At 41.7% G+C, this 27,676-nt stretch overlaps 1 protein-coding gene across 1 annotated transcript in view; it reads right to left on the reverse strand.

The window, feature by feature from the left end:
- Positions 1–27,676, reverse strand: part of Bcat1 (branched chain amino acid transaminase 1) — a 69,812-nt gene that overhangs the window by 39,766 nt on the left and 2,370 nt on the right. The window contains exons 3-5 of the mRNA XM_023719016.1: positions 18,652–18,852; positions 5,514–5,624; positions 2,031–2,150 (exon numbers count right to left, since the gene is read on the reverse strand). Of these exons, the coding sequence (XP_023574784.1) occupies positions 2,031–2,150; positions 5,514–5,624; positions 18,652–18,852 (432 nt within the window). The remainder of the gene's footprint in view (positions 1–2,030; positions 2,151–5,513; positions 5,625–18,651; positions 18,853–27,676) is intronic.

The raw sequence follows: 27,676 nt of genomic DNA on the forward strand, positions 1-27,676 counted from the left end.
ACTATGTGTCTCATCCAGTAGTGAGCCCCTGAAGACCCTGTAGACTCTTCCCTCAAATTCAAAAAAAAAAAAAAGCACATACCCCTCAAAAGAGTAAGATACGTGTGACTAATTCAGAACCAAAGAGGAAAGTCTTGTGTTTGGTTGTCAATGTTTCGCCATCTCGGTGAATAAAATAACACTGCTTCTCACACCTTACAACATCCTGTATGAATATGTGTACATTGTGGCATACTTTACAGGCAGACCCATTATGAATAAATATGGAAAAATCTTGAAGGCAGATGACAAGTACAAAAAAATGCAATCAGTTATACAATTTTCTTTAAAACTAGTATTGGTATAAAAGGAAGACAGAGACTGAGAGTCTGGAATTAGCCTTCAAGGGCTGGCCAAATAGATCAGCAGATTAAAGTGTCTGCAAGCAAGCAAGCGCAGGGGCCAGGGGTTCAATCCCCAGGCCGGCCACACAGGCCCTGCCCCCGGGGTACACTGAGACAGAGACTGGGACTGGGCATGGTGGTGCGCACCTATAATCCCAGCTCTTGGGAGGCTGTAAACAGGCGGATCACTACGAGACCGATCTAGTTGTGAGACTCTGAACACCCTGTAGACCCTTCCCTAAAATACAAAAAAAAAAAAAAAAAAAAGAATTAGTCTTCATTTATGTAAATGTGAGCTACTAGGAGCTGGCGCTGTAATCATGAGGAAAGAATGACCATGGTGAGGGGACAAAGTGGTTTCCACATGGAGAAAACAGAAATCCACATGGATTTCATTGAAGTACAATAAGAAAACTTTAAAAACAGAGGAATAATCTTGGAATAAGGAATACTTTCTCTTTTGTCTTTTTGAGACAGGGTCTTGGTATGTAGCTCAGGCTGGCCTTGAGCTCACTTTGTAACCCAGGCTGGTCTTGAACTCACAACAAACCTCCTGCCTCAGCCTCCTGAGTGCTGGGATGACAGGCGTGTGCCACCACGCCTAGCTGAAATAAGGAGTAATTACTTTAAAATACATAAAAAACACAAAACCTGAATAACACGTTTATGCTGAAATTAAGTAGTTCTGGTGATCAGGACATTGGTAGCCAAGTGACAAAGGCAAGACAGACGAAACAAAAGCCGCAGAAATGCGTTTAGCAGATAAAGCATTTACCTCAATGGGAAGTGATTTATGTTGCACAATCTGACCAAGCATTTACATCCAGAATATGTACAAACTCAAAACATTAAAAAGACAACCCAAGGGCTGGCCAGATAGCTCAGTGGATTAAAAGTGCCTGCTTAGACAAAAGCAGGGGTCGGAGGTTCGACCCCCGGCCTGCCGTGACAGCCTGGCCCCTGGGGTGTGCTGAGACAGCAAATGAGACTAGGCGTGGGGGGAGCGACAATAAGTCAATACCAGGATTCTCATTCACCTAAATGCCCTTGGCTACTTCAGACATGCCTGAGCCCAGGCCTTCTACTGAAAGGGCACACAGCCAAGAGACTGCGGCCCAGCAGAGTTCAAACCAGCCATTCCAGCTCCTTAAGCCGATCCCTACTGTAGACAATACTTTCAGCATTTTCTCACTGAAAGGGAACCTCTATTCCTACTTTTTACCAAGAAATCCCAAAACTTCAGAAGACTGAAAATAAAACTTGGCAGCCCTCCCTCTCCAGCATTTCTAACCTAGGCTGAGGGTGTTACGCATCCTAGGCTGGGAAACAATGATTGATTGGTCTTGGGCGGGGAAGGCAGACAGCACCTCTCCCTTTTCACTCGGGTACTCACTTGTCACTACGTCAAGCAGTAAAACAGCAGCCCTGAGCCGCTGTTACACGAACCCCCACACCTGAAATATTTACTTCCCGACTTTTCACAGCAACGTTCACTACCCTCAGTCTTAACAACCAGCACGAAAAGGTCACAAATGATGCTATTAGCCGGGGGAAACCACCTCAAACTCCACACCAAAAGGTTCAAGTAAAAATAAACAGTATTAACCAGCCCAACTAGGGACCCCGAAATAGGCAGTCAGTTTGTACCTCAGTTCCGACGAGCGCGGGACGGATGTAGAGACTAGCAGCAGTGGAATAGGGGACCCACTCTTTATCCAAAGACACAAGCTCTTGGATACACTGGAGAAGCTCGTCCTTGTCAAATACCTGAAAGAATGAAAACTGAGTGGATGATGACATCCCCCCACCTAAAATGTCACTGAGAAATGATCCTGAGAGAGGTCCCTAAAAGGGCGGGGGGGGGGATGTCTTCAAGACTACTTAAATCTTTCCAGATGACATTCTTAAAATAGATAGACAGATAGATAGATCCCCAAATGGTAGTAGGAACTGCCCATCTAGGAAACAGATTAGATACCTAGCTTTTATCATACTCACCAATTTTACTTAGGACTTTATAGTTCAGTATGACAAAATACTACTGAGACTTTTATTACAACATAGAAGAGATCTGTCACTTTAAGATAGAAAAGATTTTTAAGTAACACATGTAAAACACAAACGATGCAAAGAAGGAAATGGATAAAATTTGCATATAGCATAAGGACTCTTGTTCTTCATAAGATGTAAAAGTATCAAGCCGGAGGAAGATATTGGTAACATATAAAGGATAGACCGGTATATGTTAATATATCCTGAATGTCAGGTGACCTAAAGGAACACAGACAAAAGCAGTTTATTGCCAAAGAGGACAAGGATTTTCATTTCCTAGAGAGGTGACAGTTCATTAAATTACTCAAATAGTTTCTTATCGGCTGTGGGGCACACACGCTGTCAGCAGCAGCATGGGAGATACCCGGTAGAAAGGTGTTGCCAACTAGTTCAACGGAACTTACAGTACCAGGAAGTGCCTGTTTAAACACAAATCTGTACCAGTGATCACAGGGTAGTAATGTCACTGAAGCTGGGACTGCCAACAATGTGGATAACACCGTATCACTTGCTTAGGGCTCAGGAACTACTGTCTACATATAAAATTTAATTAAGTGAAAGAAGAATTTGCCTTGGAATCAAAAGGCCTAGGTCCGATTCCACGCACAATTTCTTTAATAATGTGTGACCGAGGTAAGTCATTTACCCCAATCTGAGTTCAAGTTTTCTCCTCCGTACAGAGGTACTACTAACCTTGTAATACATGCCTTCTGGACAGTGGCTTAATTCTATGATTGAATAGGCAAGGAACGAGAAAACACACAATACAGTTCGTGGCAGAGCTGATGGCCCATAAATGCTATTTCTTTCCTTCAGGTCCAACTTTAAAACTTTCTTTCTTTCTTTTTTTTTTTTTTGCGGGACCAGGGATTGAACTCAGGCCCTCGCGCTTGCCAGGGAAGCACTTATACCACTGAACCATCTTCTCGGCCCCTTAAAACTTTCTTTAATTATCTACCAGTAATGGCAAGAAGTGAATCAGGGGTCTCAGCCAATGAATATAGTTTAATTTTTCTGTTACTATAGTAAAGTTCCAAAAGGAGATTGGTAAGGCCTGCGTTATATAAACAGGGAAAGGGGGCTGGCCAGATAGCTCAGTGGACTAAAGCGCCTGCTCAGGCACAGCAAGTGGCTGCATTCAATCCCCAGTGTGCCATTCCAGCCCCATGCCCGGGGTACACTGAGACAGCGATCGAGACTGGGTGTAGTGGCACATGCCTGTAATCCCAGCACTTGGGAGACTGGGAACAGGAGGACCATTATGAGTCTGATCAACATAGTGAGACCCCGTAGACCCTGTACTAAATACTACATACTAAATAAATGAAACAAGGAAAGAAAAACACTGTATAAAAAGATGCTCAAAGTTAGCCTTCTTCAGTGGATGCCTTGGGCAAAGCTCCAGAAGGTGAGCTACAGAGCTTTATATAAGAACAGACTGCTCTGTTCAGAAAAGCAGCTTAGCCACATTTCAGGAAGGCAGGCAGTGTGAGTCACCCCAAGTGAGACAGGAATGTTAGTGTTTAAATGTAACCCATTTTATAATGAATTCTGACCCATAACAATATTATAGGCAAGATCAATTTGTAAAATAAACAAAAAATCCTTTAAATATTCTTTTCTCCAAAGCAAAACTTGGAATGAAATAATTATTATCTCATTGAATACTTGCTAGTGGCCACAGCAATTGAGCAAAACAGCCCCCAAAATTTCAAGCTACACACATTGATCATTTTCAACATCATAAATTCATGTGGCCTTCAAATTATATCATAGTTTGAGAAATATTTATCCTACCCTTTTATCTCTCATGTACTCATTAATGTCCAGGCCCTAATAAAGCAGCAGAAATGCTGTGGATTTGCCAAACAGTCTTGGCTAGCTCCTTGTGTGTTACTTTACTAATTGAAGTAAATCAGAAGTAACTTCAATGTTCTTTATGGTTTGTGCTGAATTCGGATCTGATTATTTAGAAATCTCTGTCTTGTTTTAATTTGGCAAAACTGGGGGGCTGAATCCAGGACCTTTGCACTACTTCTCAACTTTTTAAAAATTTTTTCATTTTGAGATAGGGTCTCAGTCATTTGCCTGGGCTGGGCTCAAATATGTGATCTTCCTACTGTGCCCTGCCAGGGTACTGGGATTACAGTCAGATTAGAAATGATATTATTTTTTAAAAAAATCTTTTATTCATTTATTTGGTACAGGGTCTTGCTACACAGCTCAAATTTGCAGTGATACTCTTGTCTCAGCCTCTCCAGCGCTGGGATTACAGACATGTGCCACCACACCTGGCTTCAGTGGCCGGCGCAGCATGTGGTAGAAGGGACTGAACCTGAGTCCTTGCACTTGCCGGCAGGTTCTTACACTGCCGAGCTATCTCCCCAGCCCTAGGAATAATATTTTTGAAGAGAAGATGATTTTTATGAGAAAATGTCACAGCCAATAAAAGCTTAAGGTGATATGACAGCTTAACGTAATAGCAATGGGATCCTGGAACAGCCAAGAGACATGAGGTAAACACTAAAAAAATCTGAATAAATGGTTGTCTTTAATTCATAACATAATACAGTATTCATATTGGTTTATTAATTGTTAAACGTACCATATAAGTCACATGTGAATAATGGGGGGAAATAGGGTCAAGTAATGGGAATTTTATTATTTTTTTTCTTGTATTTTAGAGAAGGGCCTACCGGGTGTTCAGAGTCTCACTACTAGATCAGATTCGTAGTGCTCCCCCTGTTTACAGCCTCCCAAGAGCTGGGATTACAGGCGCACCACCACACCCAGGGGTGGTGCTGGCTAAGCATGCCCCAGGGGTGAGGCCAGCATAGCAGGCCCGGGAGCAAACCCCCCGCCCCTGCGCCTGCTTGCAGGTGCTTTAATCTGCTGAGCTATTTGGCCAGCCCTTATGATTTGTAAACGTTCTATAAATTTAAAATTATTCTAGTTGTCAACATACAGGTATATTTTAGAAAACAAACAAACAAACAAAAAACCTGTCGGCTGTAGTGGTAAACTCAGAGTGAACCATTAAATTAAAAGCAACACAACAGAAGTCCTAAATTCACCTACCGGCAAGGTTGCCCTCACGGCAGATCGATACATTCTGTCCATGTTGAGGTCCGGCCGAAACAGCCGAATTTTATTGTCATGTCCTCGATATGCCTTCAAACCTTCAAACAACTGGGGATGAAGAAGAAATAAACCTTAGGGGGTAATGAAGTGACAATTCCGCTGATGAAAAGACTGATGCCTCTACAGGCGCTCCTCTTGCTCCGCCTGGACGCCGACTTCTACCTGAGATGACAGAATTGGATGACAGAGAGGTTAGAGTAACTGCGGGGAAGTCCTTTCATCATCAGAATCTGGTGGGAGTTTAGGATTCTATTTATTTATTTATTTATCTGGTACAGGGTCTTACTACACAGCTCAGACTCATAGGGATCCTCCTGTTTCAGCCTCCCCAGTGCTGGGATAACAGGCATGCGCCACCACGCCTGGTCTGCAGGGATTGAACCTGGGTCCTTGCGCTTGCCAGGCAGGCATCTAGACTGCTGAGCTATCTCCCCAGCCCTGGATTTTAGGATTCTCATTTGCTTGCAGGGGCCATAGTGCTCCGTAACAGACTGGTAGCAGAAATGGCACAACCAGCTCAGCTTCCCAGACTATAGAACAAAAGCTCAGTGGCACCCTATCCCCTCAGAGTTCCCTGCCCCCTCAGAGGTTTCATGACCCCTCAGAGGTCCCCTGACCCCTCAGAGGTATCACGACCCCTCAGAGGTACCAGTGTATCTCTTCCCTTAAATAGGTTCATTCACAGTCCAGGTAGTGATGGTGAAGCTTTGAGAGCTTTCAATGATAGAAACAGCCTCTTGCGACACAGGGCACAGGTTCTCCACCACGGTCTACTAGGAAGGTGTCATGATTTAGATGGAGAATGTCCTTCAAAACTCTTTCTTTTAAAGTTGGGACTTTGAAATGGCAACTGGATTCCGAAGTCACCATACACGTCCGGAGACCGATCTCCATCGCTTCATGGCTGAATATGCTATTAGGAGGAAGTGGCCTGGGTGGAAGAGGCCTGTCACTGAGGACATGTCTTTGAAGGGCCTCACTTCCCCTTGAGGTCCTCCCTTCTCTCTCTACTTCCCAGCTGCCACAAGGTGAGCACACTTCCTCAGCCAGGCCCTTGCACCGTGTGTGCCTGCACTGGAGCCAGCAAACCACAAACTGAATCTCCCGAACACTGAGCCGAACTAAACTTCTCCTTTAGGTTGTGGGTATTGGGGGATGTGTCTTAGCAGCAAGAAAGCTAAACAGTAGAGCAGTGGGTCATCTCTGTATAGCCAGATCTGGTTCAGTCCAAATCATAAAGATAAGGCGGCAGAAGAGCACACTCAGGTAAGGCCAGGCCATCTACTACAAAGTGCTGGCTGAGTGGATGGGGAGGGGAAAAGATGCTGAAATACATGTATATGGATAAATACACACAAAAAAGAACTAACATTTCTATTGGGAAATTTTAATATAAGCCCTCAAAGTAATTAATAGAACAAACCAGTTATAGCTAAATAAAGACAGAAAATTGGAATCAGGCGAAGAGACCTGCCTAAAAGCCAGCCAGAACCCTATATATTCAACCTGCAGAACATTCTTTTTTTTTTTTTTTTTCCTGTATTTTAGGGAAGGGTCTACAGGGTGTTCAAAGTCTCACTACTAGATTGGACTCCTAGTGATCCTCCTGTTTACAGCCTCCCAAGAGCTGGGATTACAGGCACGCACCACCATGCCCAGTCTCAATTGCCATCTCAGCATGTGCCAGGAGTGGGGCCAGCACGGTAGGCCCAGGGATTGAACCTCCGCGGGCCCTGTGCCTGCCTGCAGGCACTTTAATGTGCTGAGCTATTTGGCTGGCCCTAGAACACATATTCTTTTCACAGGCTTTGCATACACAAGAGAAGTCAGAAATTGATATCAAAGCACAACCAGAAAGTGTCCACACTTTAAAAACTAATAAATCCATTACTAAATAACCACGGGTCAAAGAAAAAATATAATGGAAATTCAAACATATGTGGAACTATTAGTGAAAAGTAAGATCTTTGGGTAATGAAAGTCTATAATAAGATGAGGAAAAAAATACAAATCATGTAGTACAGTTAAAAAACATAAAATTAGACCCTGTATTTCAAATATAACTAGATTATTAATTCATTAAATATAATCAGGGCAAAGCTTCAGTTAAAAGGAAGGTGGTCAAATTGGACTCAGCAGGGTGACATTTGAAACGAGCAGTTATTATCATTCAAATACTTTCTAAAATAAAGCTGGTGAAGTTAAATTACTAAATGTAAAACAAGAGAATGTAAGACAACAAGCACTACCTTAAAGAAGGTGACTCCATAAGGTTTCATGTATTTTACAATTTCAAAACTGTACACACTGAGGGCCAATCAGATAGCTCAGCAGACCAAAGTGCCGGCTTAGGCAGAGCGCAGTGGTGGGGGTTTGATCCCCGGGCCTGCTGTGCCAGCCCCACCCCCAGGGCTCCACACTCCACATGTGGTGGAGTGTGCCTGTAATCCCAGTGCTTGGGAGGCTGAAAACAGGAGGATCACTATGAGTCGGATCTGTGTAGTGAGACCCTGTAGACCCTGTACCAAATACAAAAAAAAAAAGTACATATTTAGAATGAATGGTTTATTACCAAAAAAGCTAAATATACCCAGTACTACAAGGATGTGGAGAATGCAAACACGAGCACACTGCTGGGGAGAACAGATGTGAGCACAGCCATTATGGAAAATAGGGAAGTTTCCTTTAAAAACTTCAAACTGGGGGCTGGCGAGATATGGCTCAGTGGTCTAAAGCACCTACTTGGAACATACTTGGCAACGCATAGGGACCACGGTTCAATCCCCCAGCACCACATGCCACCCAGCCCCGCCCCCTGGTGGGCTGAGCTAGACACAGACACACACACACACACACACACACACAATAAATAAATAAATAAATGTTAAATAAATAAATAAAAACTTCAAACTGAACTAGCGTAGGACTCAGCAATCCAACTACTGACCGTCTGTCCGCCCAAAAGGCACGGTGTTAGCGTGCTGCAGACTATCAGCCACGACGGGCAGGACACAGAGCCAACCTAAGTGCCCACCAAGAGCTGAAGGAATAAAGACAAAGTGTGCATACAGATGCTGTCAGGCCCGAAAAAGGAAGGCGGTTCCATCATTTTGATCACAGTTGAATCTGGTAGTTGGTTTAACCTATGTGCACCAATGTGATTCATTATATTAACAACTTACGTATGGGGGAAAAGATGCAATCACCCCATTCCATATAGGAAATGAAGCTGATAAAACTGACTATTCAGTTGTTTTTTTAAGCTTCCTAAGTAATTAAGGAGAAAGAAATTGAGGACCTCCTTAAGCAGTAGAGGCTATCTGTGATAAATGCTGAGCAAGCATTAAGAATAAAACATAAAACACTTGTTTTTTCAAACTAGGAATAAAACTGGGTGTGGTGAAGCACATTTGTAATCCTAGCACTCAGGAGGCTGAGGTAAGAGGATTGTTGTGAGTTCTAGACCAGCCTGGGCTACAAAGTGAGCGCAAGACCAGCTTGAATTGCGTAAGACAAAAAGACAAAACAAACAAACAAACAAAAACTAGAAACATCAAAAGCTGCCTACTGTAACCATTTACCTGAATTCTGTATGCAAGGCAATCACAAAATAAAAATAGAAGGTTTGGAGGAGAAAACAATAAGACTGTGCCAGATGACAGAAAGCTTATTCTGCATATGAATAAATACACAGAAAATTCAGAAAACTGGACAGATCAGCTTTTAGGCCAGGTGACCAGGTGCCAAATTATGTTACTATACAGGAGAAGCAGTCTAAAAAAAAATTAAATTAAGAAAACCCACTATTTACAATAGACTTACAAGTTAGGAATACTTAGGATGAAGGAAAAAAAATCTCATAAAAGATAATAAAAAGGAGGGCATGGTGGCACATGCCTGTAATCTCAGCTACTCAAGAGGCTGAGACAAAAGGACTGCAAGTCCAAGGCCAGCACAGGCAATTTAGCAAGACCAGACCTCAAAAGGAAATAAAAAGATAAAAAGAAGATGGGATAGTTACCCTAAATTCAATCCCCAGCACCACTAGGAAAAAAAAAAAGATTTTTTTAAACACATATTGACAGAAGATCCATATTCAAAATATTACATGAAAACCTCTTCAGAGAAGTAAGGTTATAATGAAATAACACTACACTGGAAAAAAATTAAATCTTTCTATATTAAGATATCAAGGATGTGGAAAAACAGAAACACATATTCATTGCTGGTGAGTATAAAAATTTGTAAAACCAACTATGGGAAAGTTTTTGCTTTCCTTTTAAAACTCAAGCAGGGGGCTGGGTGTGGTGGCACATGCCTGTAATCCTAGCACTTGGGAGGTTGAGGCAGGAAGATCTCCATGAGTTCAAGGCCAGCACTGACTACAAAATGAGTTCAAGGCCAGCCTGAACTACATAGTGAAACCCTGTCTCAAAAAGACAAAAAGCAAAACAAAACGTAAAATTCAAACAGGGGCTGGTTGGCACACATCCATAAAACCAACACACGGAAAGGCTAAGGCAGGAGGAGTGCCACGAGTTCAAGGCCAGCCTGGGCTACATAATGAGTTCAAGGGCAATCTAGACACGTATAGTGAGACCCTGTCTCAAAAAAGCCAAACAGGGCCAGAGATACAGCTCAGCAGCATAGAGCGAGGTCCTCAGAGTTCAATTTCCAGCACCCCTCCCAAAGGTAAACAAACCCCGACTATAAACTATATCCTTGCACTAGCAGCATCATCCTTTTTTTTTTTTTTGAGACAGAGTCTCAGTATGTAGTTTAGGCTGGCCTCAAGTTCACCACAGTCCTGCTTCAGCCTCCCAAGTACTGGTATCACAGGCATGTGCCACTATACATGGCTGTATCTTTCTTTGGTATATCCTTTTTTTTTTTTTTTTGGTGGAACTAGGGATTGAACTCAGGCCCTTGCGCAATATATCCTTAAGCAGCAATCCTCCAATTTTTTTGGTCTCAGGAAACCTTTAAAAATTATGAAGCTTTAAAATGCTTTTATTTATGTAGTTATTTGCCATGTTAGGAATTAGAAGTGCGGCATTTAAATGTATTTTTATTTATTATTTACAATAACTAACCATTGTAAAGCCCAAATAATTTTAAGATCACATATAGAAATAAATAGATAAAATGTGTTTCAATTAAAAGGACCCTCTCACTGGTTTACGGCCCTAGAGCTTAAGCAATCCATGTTCCTAAAACAAAGAGGACATAAGAATACCTTGGATGGGGTCCTGTTACTTGGAAAACAACTAAAACAACTGAGTCAGCCAAGAAGTTGCCCTTGGCCCTCCCCTTGTTTAAATTCTTGCAAGAGACATACATTCCCAAACCCAAGGCCTCACTATTGAAAGCCATAAAAACAGGATGTCCCAGGTCACAATGCCTCGATTTCTTAAAAATGTTCCCGGAACATGACAACCACAAGGTTAGACCCCCCAGCTACCCCCACACTTACTCCATTTGGTCATCTGGTATTGTAATCCACCAATTATTGCAAAGGGCAACCTACACTAACCAATGCAATCTGCTTCTGTAACTTGCTTGCTCCCACCCTAATTTGTGGTTTTCGCCTTTAAAATACGATGCCTGTTTCACTAAAGGCGCGCTCTGTTCCTGTGTGTGCAGACCGCCCTACGCATACGTAGATAATAAAACTTTCCCTTTGTGATTTGCATGAGAGACCGACTCTTGGGGTCTTCCTTCGTGGCGACTCGACCTTTACACCATGACATGTTAACCTATTTCAATGAAAAACACCTTTTCTAAAAGATGTAGTGATATATCTGCTTCAAACCATTTCAAATCTTCAAAGCTTGGTTTAAAAGAGACAACTGGATTCTCCAATCTGCCTCTCTATTTACTCTCTTCTGGGAGTGTGTCTTTGTAGCACAGGTAAAGAAAATTCCACCTCACCCAACTTGCCCTTGAGAAAGGATATCGTTCTTCCTTTCCTCCCCTCTTCCTTTTTTTCTTCCTCCCACTCTCATTCTTTGCTGGGTGGTAGTGGGGACCGAGCCCAAGGCTAAGATCCCAGCTCTTTTCTTATTTCGAGACAGGATGCTCAGTTGCCCAGGCAGGGCTTGAACTTGCAACCTTCCTGCCTCAGTCTCCTGCAGTGCTGGGATTACAGACCTGCACCACCACGGCTGGCTAGGGAGAAGTATTCCTGACAGCTTTTTGGGAGAATCTCTAATTATCTTCCTTGACAGCACTTCAAAGCTGACAAGGGGTGGTTACTTATGTGACTGCACCATCGAATCTGACACTGATGCAGTTTTCACACTCTGTTACTTTTCCAGATCCACTGGTGTGGCAGTGAAGGTTCATAGGAAAGCAGAGGCAGAAGGGATAAACAGTACAGAGGACTGACAAGGCGCTGCACGGACAGCGATGCCGGAGCGTGTGGAACAGGCAGCCACGAAGGAAAGCGGGAAAGCAGCGAGAAAGACTCCCCCCCACCCCCACCCAGCAGCAGCTCGGCAGCGAGTGGTCAAGGAGCCAGCTGCAGGTCTTTCCTCAGGGCACTGCCCAGGTCAGACTCACACTGAACAAACACTGGGGGTGGGGGACTGAGCATGGCAGCACTCTGGGAGACTGACGCAGCAGGCCTGCAAAAGCTCCGGCGAGTTCAAGGTGGATGACTCTGTGAGACCCCATCTTAATATAAAAAATAAAAAGGCTGGGATGTAGGTCAGGCAAAGGCCCTGGGCTCAGTCGCTAGGACTGAAAAATACAGACAGTATCTGAGTGAGGACCTTAATCATACATGCACACACGGCTGGAGAACGTCTCTCTAGCCTATTCCCACCAGGAGGCTAACAGTAACATTCTGAGGGACGAGGTCCCATTAGTCAATTTGACTCGTCCAGATGCCATCAGTCATTCTCGCCTTCACAATGGTTAATTTTATCCATGCAAAAATTCCGAATGGGGGGCTGGGGAGAGAGCTCAGTAGGATAAGCACTTGCCTGGCAAGCACAAGGGCCTGAGTTCAATCCCCGTTTCTGCAAAAAGAAAAAAACAAAAAACAAAAAATTCCAAATGGTTTTTTTTTCCAAATGGTTAATTTTATCCATGCAAAAATTCATCATGCTATGGTTATTTAGCTGAATTATGCAGAGCTTCCAAATTGTAAATTCCTTTTATACTGTTAATATCCTAATTTAATATCATAAAGCTTGTGAGTGCTGAAAGTGTCCAGGCTCATAAAAAGGTCCAAAATTCTAATTCTTAAGCAAGAATTTTATTACTGGTAAGAAATTCCTGTCCTTTATTTTGCTTTAAGCGAGAGGTTCATTCCATTTCCATGTCATTTGAAAGAAAACATCTACCAAATGCCTAAAACTGAATAGTTATACTTTGATCTTTCATGTAAAAATGACACTAGAAAAAAAAAAAAAACAAGTAAATCGTTGCTCTTAAAAACTCAGGACAATCACATAATCACCTTTCTCTGTGCAATCCTAGGACATCAGTATGGAAAAGTACTTATTGTGATTAAAGTGCCTGCTTAGGCAGACACAGGGACCAGGATTTGATCCCCCATGCGTGCCAGCCCAGGTATGCCGAGATGGTGATTGAGACTGGGCATGGTGGCGCGCGCCTATAATCCCAGTGCTTGGAAGGCTGAGAACAGGAGGATCACAATGAGTCTGATCTGTGCAGTGAGACCCTGCACTAAATACCTATAAAATAAATAAATACATAAATACATTTTTAAAAAGTACTTAATGTGAAGCTGACAAAATGACCAAGTAGGAAGGGTTGGAATGTAAATTTACTTAGTGCAAATATAGTGAAACAGAAGACAGATGTCTACCTACAGGTATCCCTGTGAAAGGAGCTTTAAATTAGATCACTTCTTTTTTTTTTTTTTGGCAGAACCGGGGATTGAACTCAGCCCCTTGTGCTTGCCAGGGAAGCACTTATTCTACTGAGCCATCTCCCCGGCCCCTAGATCACTTCTTGAAAGGATTTCACAACAGCCTAGTGCTCTGTGGACCACACTTAGAGAAGCTCAACACAACTGTGCCAGCACCCATGAACCGCGATGTTCACAGAAAGAATCAGCACAAGTATCCACTGCTGGGACCGCACAGACTCACACAATGCACGCCCACTACTACAGGATGCATGAATGTGCACGAGCGGTTCACGCTTCTAGCAGCACACAATGATACTGACGTGCTCCATGCCTATGTCCAAGGGTAGCCCAGGGTCACTGCACACAGGGGGCTTGGGTACTCATCCACACACATCTGGTGGCATTCGTGCAGAGTCAGAGCCAGGACCACAAGAGACAGAGGGGCTGGGCCTGGAAGTCTCAGTCTGTACCTCCACTCAGCTCTCCCAAAACATTGTTTTGTTTATTTTTTTTGTGGAACCGGGGATTGAACTCAGGCCCTTGTGCTTGCCAGGGAAGCGCTGATTCCACTGAGCCATCTCCCCAGCCCCAAAATGTTGGTTTTGGCTCTGCCTGCATAGATCTTATAGAACACTGAGCTCAAACAATAAGGGTATGTGTACACATGCACAAAATATAATTATTTGCAACAAGTTTGAAAAGAAGCGACACTATCGTAACAGAGATCCATATACTTCAGAAATAAGTACATTGTCACCACAAAAGTTAATGCTAATGGTCACTAGAAGAAAGATTCAGGGTTTGTGGCCAGGATGGGACTCAGGACGGCACCTGTCCTTCTGCAGTAGTCTGTTTCTGTATGTGGATGGTAAATATAGGAGCATTCATTTATTATCATTCATTACTTCATACACACATTTTATCCACATTTTAGAATTATGCTTTGTATACTAAACATTTACTTAATGTGAAGATGAAGCGCCTAATTTCAACTTCTCATTTCCTTTTATGTATCCTACTCATGACTCATTAAGTCTCTCCACCTTCTGAAACCTTCACACACATTTATCTACTTAAAAATAATTTCATACGTTAACAGGAACCACTTTCAGTTACCGATCTCCAAACAAAATAGCATATAAAACCAAAACCAATTATTTTTTTTCTGGTAAGGGGAAAAGAAGTATGTTCAGGAACAGCATTTAAATTTGCTTTTGATTTTATACAACTAGTTTTAAACTTAAAAATCAGGTTAGCATCTGATAATGTGATGTCCTATGTCACTGCAAGAGAAAGAATCAGACTTAGGGCAAAACTTGCAACATAAACGGGAAGATGCTTCAACCACCACAGTTGAGAAAAAAATTCTTTGAAATAAAATACCTACCTAAATTTTCTGTGGAGGTTGAAAAAATGCATAAGAAAGAAACACTTCATGAAAGCCAGGTCCGTGAACTCAAGACTTGTCAGAAATCAGAAACTGCATGGAGCTAGGTGAGCCTAACAGGCTAAGTTTGGGAACCAGGGCCATATGATGTGCGTATTTCCATATATCTTCTTTCAAATTTGAAAGCAATTTATTTCCTCTTCATTGCACCCTTTGACATGGCAAGGGTTTGGCACGAACAGTGGAAGAATTTATTCAAGTTGACACCACTAAGAGCAAATGCCAAGAAGAACTTGAGAACTCTAAATTAATTAATTAATTAATTTATTTTGGAAGGGCAGGTGGGGCTGGCACAGCATGTGGTGCCAGGGATTGAACCATGGTCCCTGCGGTTGCCTAAGCTTGCCTAAGCAGGCACTTCAGACCGCTGAGTTACCTTGCCAGCCCAAGAACCCTACATTTAATGTTTCATGGATACCCATGCACACTGAATATTTCCAAAATGACTTGGATTTCCACTTTTGAACAAGTTAACTCCATTAGCCTCCTAGTAACTTTAGTGCTGACATTCATGGTTGTATAATGGAATAGCAGTTCCAAATTGGAATCCCTGGGTCCCTTACTGCTCCCTAATGTGGGGCAAGAAACAACTTATTTCTAGCATGTAAACACAAATACAGAGGAAAGTCTTCAGATATCACATACCATTATCCTTAGAATTTTGATGATTATTAAGATCTATTAGGGGCCGGGGAGATGGCTCAGTAGAATAAGCACTTCCCTGGCAAGTGCAAGGGTTTGAGTTCAATCCCTGATTCCACACACACACAAAAAAATCTATTAACTAAGAACATTCTTCAATATTCAATCTGAGGCTTTTTCTTTTTGTCTCATTTTTTTAATCATGCTATATCAAAACGTCTATGTTGGAGATATATATATATATATATATTAGCAGGGGATTAAACTCAGGACCTTGTGCTTCCTAGACAGGCTCTCATTGCCACTGAGCTATCTCTCTGGCCCTATGTTTTAAAAATTGAAATAAAATTAATTAATAAAAATTTTGAAATAAAATTAATTTGATGGATTTGTCTTCACATCAAAAAAAAAGAAAGAAAGAAAGAAAGAAAGAAAGAAAGAAAGAAAGAAAGAAAGAAAGAAAAACAAACAACTTATTTCTGAGCCAGCTTCTACAATAGATGCTATTTCCACACCAGGAGGATCCCCAGTCCAGCTGAGCTCTCCTTACGTACCAGGCATGGCTCTAGGCGCTGGAATGAACGATCCTCCTTATGTACACAAGGACACTACCAGGTAGATGCCATCATACTTCAGTGGTACAGATAAATAGCTTCGAGACAAATGATTAAGTTGCCCAAGTCACAGAGATCCCAAGGGAGTAACTGAGGTGGATCTGGAGGCCACAAAGTCTGACTCCAGACCCTGGCTGGTTAGCTAGGGTTTTCTGATTTAAGATCATTGAACAAGGTGCTCTACTAGGTCACTGTCTTTTTTCTAAAAAAAAAAGAATAAAAAATAGTCAAAGGACAAAACAAAAACACATTTTTAAAAGAATAAAAAATAGTCAAAGGACAAAACAAAAACACATTTTTAAAAGAATAAAAAATAGTCAAAGGACAAAACAAACAAATACACACACACACAAAAAAAAACCCAATATATTTCATTAAACAAGATAACAGGAATTCAACAACGGTTGTTATGTTGCATAATGCAGTCTTCAAATTAGTTATTTAGATTACCAGATATAAACATGCAAAATTGATTTTAAAGTTATAAGAAATTAAAAAGAAAAAAATACATTAGAAGAGATACACCATTTCACTAAACAAAATAAGAATTCAACAATGGTTGTTACTTAGCATAATGCTATCTTCAAATTAGTTTAGATTATCAGATATAAGCATGCAAATTTGGTAATAAAAATGTTATAAGAAATTTAAAAAAGGGGTTGGGGAGATGGCTCAGTGAAATAAGCGCTTCCCTGGCAAGCGCAAGAACCTGAGTTCAATCCCTGGTTCCACCAAAAAAAAAAAAAAGAAAGAAATTAAAAAAAAAATTTAAACATTAACTGCACCCTTCAATGGACCAGCAGAAATCAGCAATACCATTATCCAAGCTATCCTGTGTATATATACGTAAATATATCATTTTCTCTTCCTTCTTTGTTTTTTCCTTTTATTCATCCCAGTTGTTCCTTCCCTTTGAACAGATTCTTTTCCTTTCACAGTACCTATTGTACTTTGCAGATTTTATTTACTCTTTCAGGTTCTTTTTTTTTTTTCTTTCAGGTTCTTACACTAGCGAGACAATATGATGTTTGCACACGGAAGGTCTGATTTATTTCACTTATAGTATGTCTCTAGGTGAATCCATTTACCTATAAAAGCCTCAAGTTTATCTTTTTTATAGCTGAATAATACTCCACTGTGCAAAAATACATTTTTTATCCATTCTTCAGTTTAAAAAAAAAAAACGATAAGGGGACAGGGAGATAGCTCAGTAGAATAAGCGCCTGGGCCTGAGTTCAATCCCTGGTTCTGCAAAAAAAAAAAAAAAAAAAAAGACATTGTCTTACTTTTCTCTAGTTGCTGAGACAAAAATACCTGGTGACCAAAATTAAACAAGGAAAGGTTTATTCAGCTCAGTCTGTAGAGATTTCAGTCCATCATCAGCTAGCTCCAAGGCAAGGTGGAACAATTATGAGCGAAGAAAACAGTGAAAGGGAAGGAGCAGAGAAGCCTCTTTCTGTTCCTTATATTGTACGTAGGCCACCCATCCCGGGGGCATGTAGCACCCACACCCACAATCCCACCACTGGCCCATGAATCAAGCACAAACTCTAGAAGCCAGCACCACGACTGCATGAGGCTCTGGGGGGACAACTAGACACAAACCACAACACAAACAAACAAAAGTCCAATAAGCAGAAGTTATTCTATCATTGTAGCTATTACTATTTTACTATTATTATGGATAGTCTCTTGGTAAGTAGACCACTGAGAACTTTCAACACAATTCATATTCCAGGAAAGATGTCCAACATCTTAAAAGGAAGTAACATAAAAAGTAGGATCAAGAGAATTGGTGTAAACTGCGCATCTGTTTAACTGTTATCCTCAGAAGAACCAAGGAAGAAATTTTCTGAATAATTTTACACCTGTAATTATGATAACTCATGCTTGCAGGAGTACATTTCATTGTATGTCCTTTAATGTACGTAACTACACATTACTGCTGCTCATAAATCAGACACTTAAGATTAAAACTTAATCATGATAGCATATTCAACATCCCTTTCTCAATCCAGAAGATCTGAAAAGACAATAATTTAATAATATGTCAACAGCATGGGCAAATTTTCCCATCAGCTATTCTTGCTAGTTTCACCAAATGATTTTCTGAGTGAAATCACGGAAGTTTTGAGAATTATCTGAAAAATCAGTTCTTAAGACTGAGCCTCAGTTGAATTATCTACAGGAAAAACTTCTACAGATATTTATGACTTCCAGCCAGGCATAGTGGCACACGCCTGGAATCCCAGCACTCAGGAGGCTGAGGCAAAAGAATCGTTGTGAGTTTGAGACCAGCCTGGGCTACAAAGTGAACTCAAGGTCAGCCTGAACTATATAGTGAGACCCTGTCTCAAAAAGACGGATACTTATGACTTCCTCTAGTAACAATAAAGCAAACATATTCTACCAAATGTGCACCTTGACCTCCCCTCCCCCCTCCTCTTAGAACAGTACAAATGTCACCACTGTGAAGCCCCATGTACTTACTTCCACAGCATAGTGCAAAACTGACGAGCCAGGATGCAGAGACAGATTCTGAAAAGGCTTGATATGAGGTTTGTCCCAGCCGAACTCAGAGGACCACTCCACCGTCAACATGTGATCTGTGAACACAGCTCCAAATACCAGATTATCTGGGTCTGGTTTAGCCTTAAAGGTGGTGGCTGGTGTGATTATCAAATCTTTAGCCTGGGAAAGAAAAATCAGCATCATTAAAGAAAAGTACCTGAATATACACGGTTAGATGATGGGGGTGGGGTGGGGCTATCACTTGACTTATTTAAATGTTGGCCAACTAACAGAATCTCAAGGCTGTGTGGGCAGCTGACCACACCTCCACTGAGAACCCCCATTGCCACTGTTAAAAATCTCTGCAAGGTACACTGCCTAACAGACCACGAGAACCAATCTCCATGATATGATACGCTGAAGTAGAGAAAAAATAGCAGATGAGGGCAAATGACATAAAAGAACACATCTTCCTTGGTCCTATCATAGGACCTGAGCTAAACAGGAGTGTCTCCCGCAGTGGAAACAGGAATGCTCACAATGAGTTGTTAAGCTAAACTGAGCACCATTAAGCAAGTGACCCTCTCTCTCTCTCCACTTGGGGCTAGCTAGGGACCAACTGACCCAGAGAGTTCCTGGCATAAGCCTTCAAAATCTTCTAGCAGAAATGAGCAAAGCGAGGCTAATGTTTTCCTCTTGGAAAACACAGACAAGTAGAGAAGGAACACTGAGATATCAATTCCCTATTCTGTGTAGAGGAAACAGTGGACAAAAGACCTCTTATTCAAAGACATAAATAAGAGTAACAGGAAACAACTTCACAAAGCATTGCACCCACTCTTCACAAAGCCACTCTGCTCACTACAAAGGCCCTAAGATGCAGGCGCACAACTGCCACACGCTGCCACTAACTTTGAAACAGTTAAATAATGCTGGTGAAAAACAAGTGAAAGCCTTTCTGACCAGCTGAAAAAAACAGGAACAGAACAGGTTCAACCTGACTTGTGGCCAGAAATGTCCAACTTGTCTTTGTCTTACGCAGGCTGGCCTACTCTTGCGCTTTTCTCTGTCCAGTAGCTGGGACGACTGCTGCAAACCACACTAACCCTTATCAATCTGGGAATCAAACCCAGGACCTGAGGCAAGCCCAGCAAGCTTTCCATCATCAACTACACCCCAGGTCTTCAGCTTCTCTTACTATACATATTCATTGCCTTGCAAATCACAAACGAAGGGGGCCTGGGAGATAGCTTGGCAGGCATAAAAGTGCCAGCCTGGCAAGCGCAAGGTCACAAGTTCGATCCCAGGTACCACACACATACACAAAAGAAACCACAAACTTACAAGTCACAAATGTAGCTTTTGAGCCTAGGGGTATAGGGCAGGGATAAAACATAAGTTTAAGCCCCTGAGTTCAACCCCCAGTGCACCCACACACACCAAAAAAACTCCACAAAATAAAAAATACAGAACTTCACCTTACATCACTGACTTTTTATATTTTGCATGACTTTTCAATGATTTTTAATTACCCTGATCGATTCACTGTCTTGTAGTTAAATTATACACTTGATAAATTATGATAGTCTATTTCATTTTTAGAATATTCAGCCTTTAAAAAAAACATTCTAAGAAAACCAGAAAACTCATTTCACAATGAAGTCCAGAGTAGTAAGAAAAATACAATATCATTGCCTCAGGACCATATCCAAGCTAAATGCCAAATTTAGAGAGAAAAATGATTTTCTTCTACCACTATGCTATTCAAGAGAATAAGTTAGCTTAAAACTCATCACTTGTACAGCAACTTACCACTAGGAAGAGAGTACACAATGTGTTAATTATTGAAACTGTCATACCAATTTGATTTGAAACTGTCTCATTGCTATTTGTCTCTCAAAATTATGGGGGGAAAAAAAAAGCTCATCACTAACAGAAAGACATTTATTGAGAGGGACGTACTCCAGCTAACTTATCTCTGGTTCCCACTGTTCTGCTTGAATCTTCTAGACTGGGTGGAGGGGCAGGCGAATTTTACATGTAGGTCAAATGTAGCCACTGGCTTGTTTTATAAAGAGAAGTTTTAATGGAATGCAGTCACACGATTCTTTTACCTCCACTGGTGGCAGTCTACTCCCTGTGACAACAACCTAATCGTCCTCAAGCCTGCAACACTTATTTATTCTGAATGAAGTTTACTGGTACATTTTAGATACACATAATAGTCTTATTCGATATATTTTGACTTCTCCAAATCCCCTCTCCTCCCTTCAATCCCTCTTCCCCTCCTTATTTACAAAGCTCTGTTTCCAATTTATCTTTTTGTGGACTTTTTCTCTTTTCCTTCCCTTCCTTTCTTCTTCCCCCACCCTAGTTCCACTTTCCTTTTGAAGAATTTTTTTCCCATTTCACAATATTGTGCCTATTAATCTGGTTTACTCTTCCAGCTTTTCACACCAGGAAGATAATGTGACATTTACATGTGTGAGTCCGACTTATTTCACTTAAAGAGTATGATCTCAAGTTGCATCTACTGTAAATGTTTCAAGTTCATCATTCTTTATATCAGGGTAGTACTCCATTGTGTTAAAAAATAAAATCCTTTCTATCTTTTCCTCAGTTGATGGGCATCTGGGTTGTTTCCAAGATCTAGCTATTTCAAACTGTGCTGCTAGAAACACGGGTGCGTATATACTGCTGCAGCATTATGTTTGTAATTCTTCCAGGTAGATACCCAGAAGGGAAACAGCTAGATTGAAAGGGATCCCTAATCCCAGTTTTTCGAGGACACTCCATACTGATTACCACAAAGCTGCACCATGCTACACCCCCACCAACACGGGAGCAAGGTTCCTTTTTCTTCATGCCTTCTCCAGCAATTACTAATTTCTTGATGATAGACATTCTTTCTGGGATGAGATACAATCTCAGCATTTAGTTTGAATCTAATAATGAATGATGCTGAACATTTTTTCATGTATTTATTTGCCATTAGTATTTCTTCATCTGAGAAGCACATACTGACCTCAGGTGTCCATTTTGTCCATTTATTGGGTCTTTAAACTTGGGGAGGTTGATTTTTTTTCTAATTCTTTATATATTCTAGATATGTCTCTTTTTTTCTGTATTTTAGGGAAGGGTCTACAGGGTGTTCAGGGTCTCACTACTAGATCAGACTTGTAGTGATTCTCCTGTTTACAGCATCCCAAGTGCTGGGATTATAGGAGCGCGCCACCATACCCAGTCTCAATTGCTGTCCCAGCCAGCGCCGGGGGCAGGGCTGGCACGGCAGATCCAGGAATTGAACCCCTCAGTTCCTGTGCCCTTCATCTGAAGGACAGGTGGCCAAAATTTGTTCCCACGTCTGAGTTATCTTTTCACTCTGCTGGGGATTTCCATTGCTGTGCAAAAGCTTAATTATAGGAAATCGAAACCCAAGTCTACAATATTTATTACCTGGCCATGTTAAAAAGTTTGTGAAAAAGCTTGCTGGGAGCTGAGAGTGTAAGTCAGTGGTAAACCTCATACTTGGCATGAATGAGGTTCTGGGTTCAATTTCCAGCATTAAAACACATACACAACACACCGCTGAAAACGAGTTTGTCAACCCCTGCTCTAGATCAGGAATGGCGAACTTTTTAGAGCTTTCAATGATAACAAACAGCCTGCTGCAGCACATGTGTCCTAGGTTCACCACCACTGGTCTAGGCTATTGAAACGAACTGACTGGAATATTCACCTAATTCTCCAACCTTGGGGCTGGTGAGGTAGCTCAGCAGTCTAAAGTGCCTGCTTAGGCAAGCTTAGCAGGTACAGGGGATCACGATTCAATCCCCCCACCCCCTGCACCATATGCTGCACCAGCCCTGCCCTGAGGGTGGGCTGAGGTGGCCAAAAAAAAAAAAAATTTTTTTTCCAATCTTGGCACCATGCTGGCCACATGGGAGGACCACCTGAGCAGCTCTCCTTGAAAGAAGAGCGACCATCTCCATTTTGGCTGAGCCTGACCCTATTTCCTTTGTATTGATATGTACAGAGCTGGCTAGGACTTTTCCTTATGCCTTCAATTGGTTTTAAGCAATGCATATTGGTCTAGCTGAGGTGCTGGCGGTAGTCTTTGAAAGTGACACATGTGTGCCCCTGATAACCCACACCTGCTGCTCTTTAACATGAGCTGGGGCCAGACAGGATAAAGAGCCAGTGCTCTGTGCTGTCCACTGGGATCTAGCCTCGGGATAGAGCCTATGACTTCCTAGGGCTTGAAAGATGACTCATCAGAGCTGAAGTACCGAACCCCAAAACATTAGATACTATCTCTATAGTATAGTGCAAATTACTTTTCCACATATGGTTCTCTCTGCATATGACACAGGTAAATGCAGGCCTCCTACCTAGCCCAGCTCACAGTACTCACCTACTTCCCACAATTCTCAGTCATTCATCCTCAAGCCACTCCTCCTTCACAACTGAATAAAAACCCAGATGTGGCCCTGGGTCAGTCTCTTTGTTCTGGAAAGCCATCTTTGTGGCTGGACTTAGGGCCCTTTGGCTCCCCGTAATTATAAATATGCTTTAGTGTGTTTATTTTCGCTGTGAGTTGCACCGGGAGTGGTAGATTGGAATTAACTTGGTGGGATTCAGTAACATATTTTTGGGATTAAAAATATAAACTTCTTGGACCGAGACATGGACCAAGAGGGGCTTCCTACACCAGATAAAGAAAGCGTCCCTCATAAAAGATGGCCAGAATTCAGAGCAAGGGAAACTCGCAAATTTTTCATGACATGAATATTTTCAGTGGACTGCATAGTAAAGCATGTGATTTGACCTTAGCTAGCTTTTTCTTATTGAGCAAGGATCCTACGCTGAGAAAAATCTGGAATTGTATTAATACAATAAAGTATGCAAAATTTCTTGTCTAAGATTACTAGCTGAGTTTCTTGGAAGGGAAGGGAATCAGACAGACAGACAGACACACACACACAAAGAGTGGCTGTGAAAATGGACAGCTTTTCATACCCATTGAGCTCTGGGTATTTTTTTTTTCATTACTGTATGCTTGCAACGCACACTGAACACACGCATGAGGATCTGCACACGTGCACTGCACCTCTTGATTTGATTCCTTTTTAAAAAATTTCTTTCCCCTCCCCTCCCTCCAAAGCTTTCCTCCTCTATTTGCATTTTTTGGTCACTTCTGTTTCTTCTCCTTTCAGTCCCTTTCTCTCCGGTTACCTGCTCCCTGATCTCTTGTTCCTCTTCCCATCTGAACAAGTTCTTATTTCTTAATATTGATCCTCTTATTTTCTTCCTTATTTATACTTCAGGATTCTCACTAGAGAAACAATTCAATATTTAAAACTGTGCCGCTGATTTACATATTTGACATACGCTTCTGGTCTCAAGGCGCAGCTGTGTATTTTATTTATTTTTTATGTATTTGATACAAGGTCTCACTATTTAGCTTGGACTCGTAGTGATCTTCCTGTTTTTAGCCTCCCAAGTGCTGGGATTATAGGCATGCGTCACCACGCCAGGGGCAGGGCCAGCACTGGCAAATGTGGAGTGTCTCTCCCTCATCCCTCCTCTTCCTTCTTCATCTGCTTTACTATTCTTAGTGTTTTGCCTTGTTCAGTAGTCACTAAACGCCAACAGTGCCAGCACTGCGGCTCAGGTAGTGAACTGGGCAAACACTACATGCATTGACAGTGCCCAAGGCTCGGTCCTTCCCTTCATACAAACTCGCTGTGGCCACAGGCAGACATGCCAGCCTCTGACAGCAAAGGGCATCCATTCATTCAATCTCATATTTCAAGACCTTCTCTATGCCTATACTGGTACCCACCCAGAAAAACATTAGCCCTGGTTGTCTTAGAGAGAGGAAATAAATAAATCGATCACTAGATGTCAAGAGGTGACTAATGTTACACCCAGAATTAAAGCATCTTAAGAGAACTGGGCTGGGGACATAGCTCAGAGGCACAGTAACTGCTTGGCAAGTGTGAGGCCCTGAGTTTGATTCCTAGTACCAAAAAGAAGAAGAGAAAAAGAATTAAGAAAGAGACTGCTTAACTGAAAGGTTACTGAAGGTTTCCCAAATGGGGTAGGTGAATCTAGGAGCACAGGATGTCAAACAGATGAGGCAGATGCAAAGGCCCGGAGGTAGGGACACATTTGGGTGTTCAGCCAACAGTAAAGAGCCCTATGACAGGAATGCAGGGAATGTGGATAAGTGGGGTCCAGGGAGATAATGTCAGGCAGCCCTGCAGCCTCTGGGCCAGGGAGATAATGTCAGGCAGCCCTGCAGCCTCTGGGCCAACCTTTCAGTTCTCCCAGGGCTCTGGCTCTGCTCTGGATTTGCTAAGAGCAAATCCTCCACTGTCTTTCCCCAGGAATGTGCATGATAAGCTGCTAACATTCACAGTTAACCCAGTTCCCCGACCTCAGGCAAATGGAAGAGGCCACTGAATATAATCTTAGTTTTAATTTCTTCTAAAATCTGAAGAAGTAAGGAATGGACAGGGAAAGACAATGTAAGGAATGGTAAAATAAAGAACCTGAGCTCTACCAAGCTTTTTCCTGGAGTTGCTGTACCTCTCCCTCATGAGCAGTAATTTTCCAACCCTCAGCTCGTACGAGGTGAGGTCATCCAGGAAAATGGTGTAAGGTCCTGGGCAACTCTGGCTGCACAATCAGAAACACTTTTGTAACATAAAATCCAAACCAGAACACAGGTCTGCCCCACCCCTCTGAGCTTTCTGTTCACATGTGAAATGAGATGCAGATTAAAGTTTTTGGAAACTTCCACAGTTAAATCCAGTGGGCTGCTAGCAGAAATGATCCTGATCCAACAAATGTATTTCTGTATTCTGAATCCTTTATTTAAAATACCACTAGGGCCAGAAGCAGAGCACAGGGGTAGAACATGTGTCTAGCACACACAGGGCCCTTCATTCAATCTGTAACCCTGCAAAACTTAAAATTAAAAAATTAGTCTACAATCACTACTAGTCACCTACAAGTTCCAAGAGATGAAGTTCATTAACAGCAAAGAACGAAAATAGAATTAAATGTTTATGTTCCACTTATTACACTTCTAATTATAACTAATACTAGTTAAAATTCTAAAACTTCCAGACATTTGTTGTATGTCAGTAACTACACCTATTTACTTAATGATATCCATAGCAACACTATAATTCTCTGACTCATACATCAAGAACTGTCCTGTATCCAGTTTTTCAAAGTCATAGCAAATTGGGTGCCTTTTAAAATTTCAAGAACTATTTTCCTTTATTTGAAAAAATTTCTGCAGTTCTGGGAACTCGAAGTAATTGTTAAGCTGAGTTCAAAGAGAAATTTTACCCAAGTATGCTAAAATGTGTACAGGATACAGTTGAATGAGTTGAAAGGCCACAACATAAACTGAAGGAGCGGGACGGGTTTTCACTAGACTGACATGCAATCCTGAAATACTAGTGCAGTCTGTGTAAAGCCACGGTCCACATTCTCGGTCCACATTCTCAAGGACTTCAAAGCCAGGACGTTTCTCACCAGATGCTTATGGAAGAAGGACTTGCGAAATGACAAAAGACACTGGCAAAGAAAGAACAGAGTAAAAGCAATTTCCTAATTCAGCACTCATGGTTAGGTAACTACTTGAAAAGGAAAATAGCTGGGAAGTCTCAAACTTCATGGAAGGCACCAGGCGACAGGAGAGGCTGGGAGCCAGAATGCCGCCAACATCTTTTGTGGCTGAATCTACAGCAAAATATGCACAGCTTTCCATACTGCCCACAACACTTTACTTGTCAGAGCCCAAGTCTGTATGTACTATTCATGGATTGAAGGTTTAGTTTACAGTAGATTCCTGGGTATTTTTCTTACCCTATTTACAAAGTCTTAGGTGCTATGTTCATTGTTGGCCATCTAATGAGGTCTGAAGAAGAAATTACAGATCTGGAAGACTGAATTTCGTGGAGATAAAGAGGGAAGGATTGGCAGCTAATCCCTTTCAAACAAAGAGGACCCCAGATTCCACAAAAAGATTCCCCAGGACCTGTGATAAGGGATTTCATGGCTGAGCCCCATGAGAAACTGCACTGTTAGCATGACCTCACCAGAACAGGAAAGGGCAAAAGCAGCAGGACGCTACCCTGGACAGCAGAAAGGCAATGTAAAATATTACAAATGGGGTAGATTAACAAAGAGGTGACAAAACCGACTAAAGCCAAAGTTCAGGGCTGGGGATGTAGCTCAGTGAAAGGGCATCATACCTAATGGGTAAGACCATATGGCACCGGATTCGATCTCCAGCACCCTCCCTCTCCAGAAATATTTAGGTAAAAGATTAAAGATGAACCTATAAAACTCATCATTTTTCTCCCCTGAATTATTAACATCATTTTCCACTTGCCCTATCACATATGTGCTGTGAAGATGTCCCTTATAAATTATGTTTTGATAATAGAAATACCTATCAAAGACAGCCCTCCTTTAAAATCTAACATAGAGATCTACATTAATAGATTACTTATATTAGGAAGGAATTCTTCACAAAACAATTTTTCTTGGCATAAAAATATAAAGTCCTGTCAGGAAAACAATACATTTACCTGTTTTCTTAGAGGAATTTATTGGGCTTGTATTTTTATTTAATTTAATTTATTTTTTGGTACCAGGGACTGAACTCAGGACCTGTGCTTGCCAGGCAGGCGCTTAAGCCACTGAGCTATCCCCCCAGCCCTAGAGGAAATTTATTTACTGAATCTGAATAAAATGAACCTTTAGAAATTATCAAGCAAGAGCCCTTCGGCTTGCATTCTTTTAAAGACAGTATCTCAACCCGTAAGTGTTCCAACATATCAGTATATCAGTTCAGTCATTAGATTAGCAGAGTAAACTGGCTATAATAGGGTTATGGAGGGTTTTTTATTTATAGCACTAGAAATACAGACAAATAAGATTCACAAACACATCTCCATATGGAAATATATATATATAT

The sequence above is a fragment of the Octodon degus genome, unplaced genomic scaffold (genome assembly GCF_000260255.1).
Source record: "Octodon degus isolate 3935 unplaced genomic scaffold, OctDeg1.0 scaffold00064, whole genome shotgun sequence".
NCBI classification, from domain to species: Eukaryota; Metazoa; Chordata; class Mammalia; order Rodentia; family Octodontidae; genus Octodon; species Octodon degus.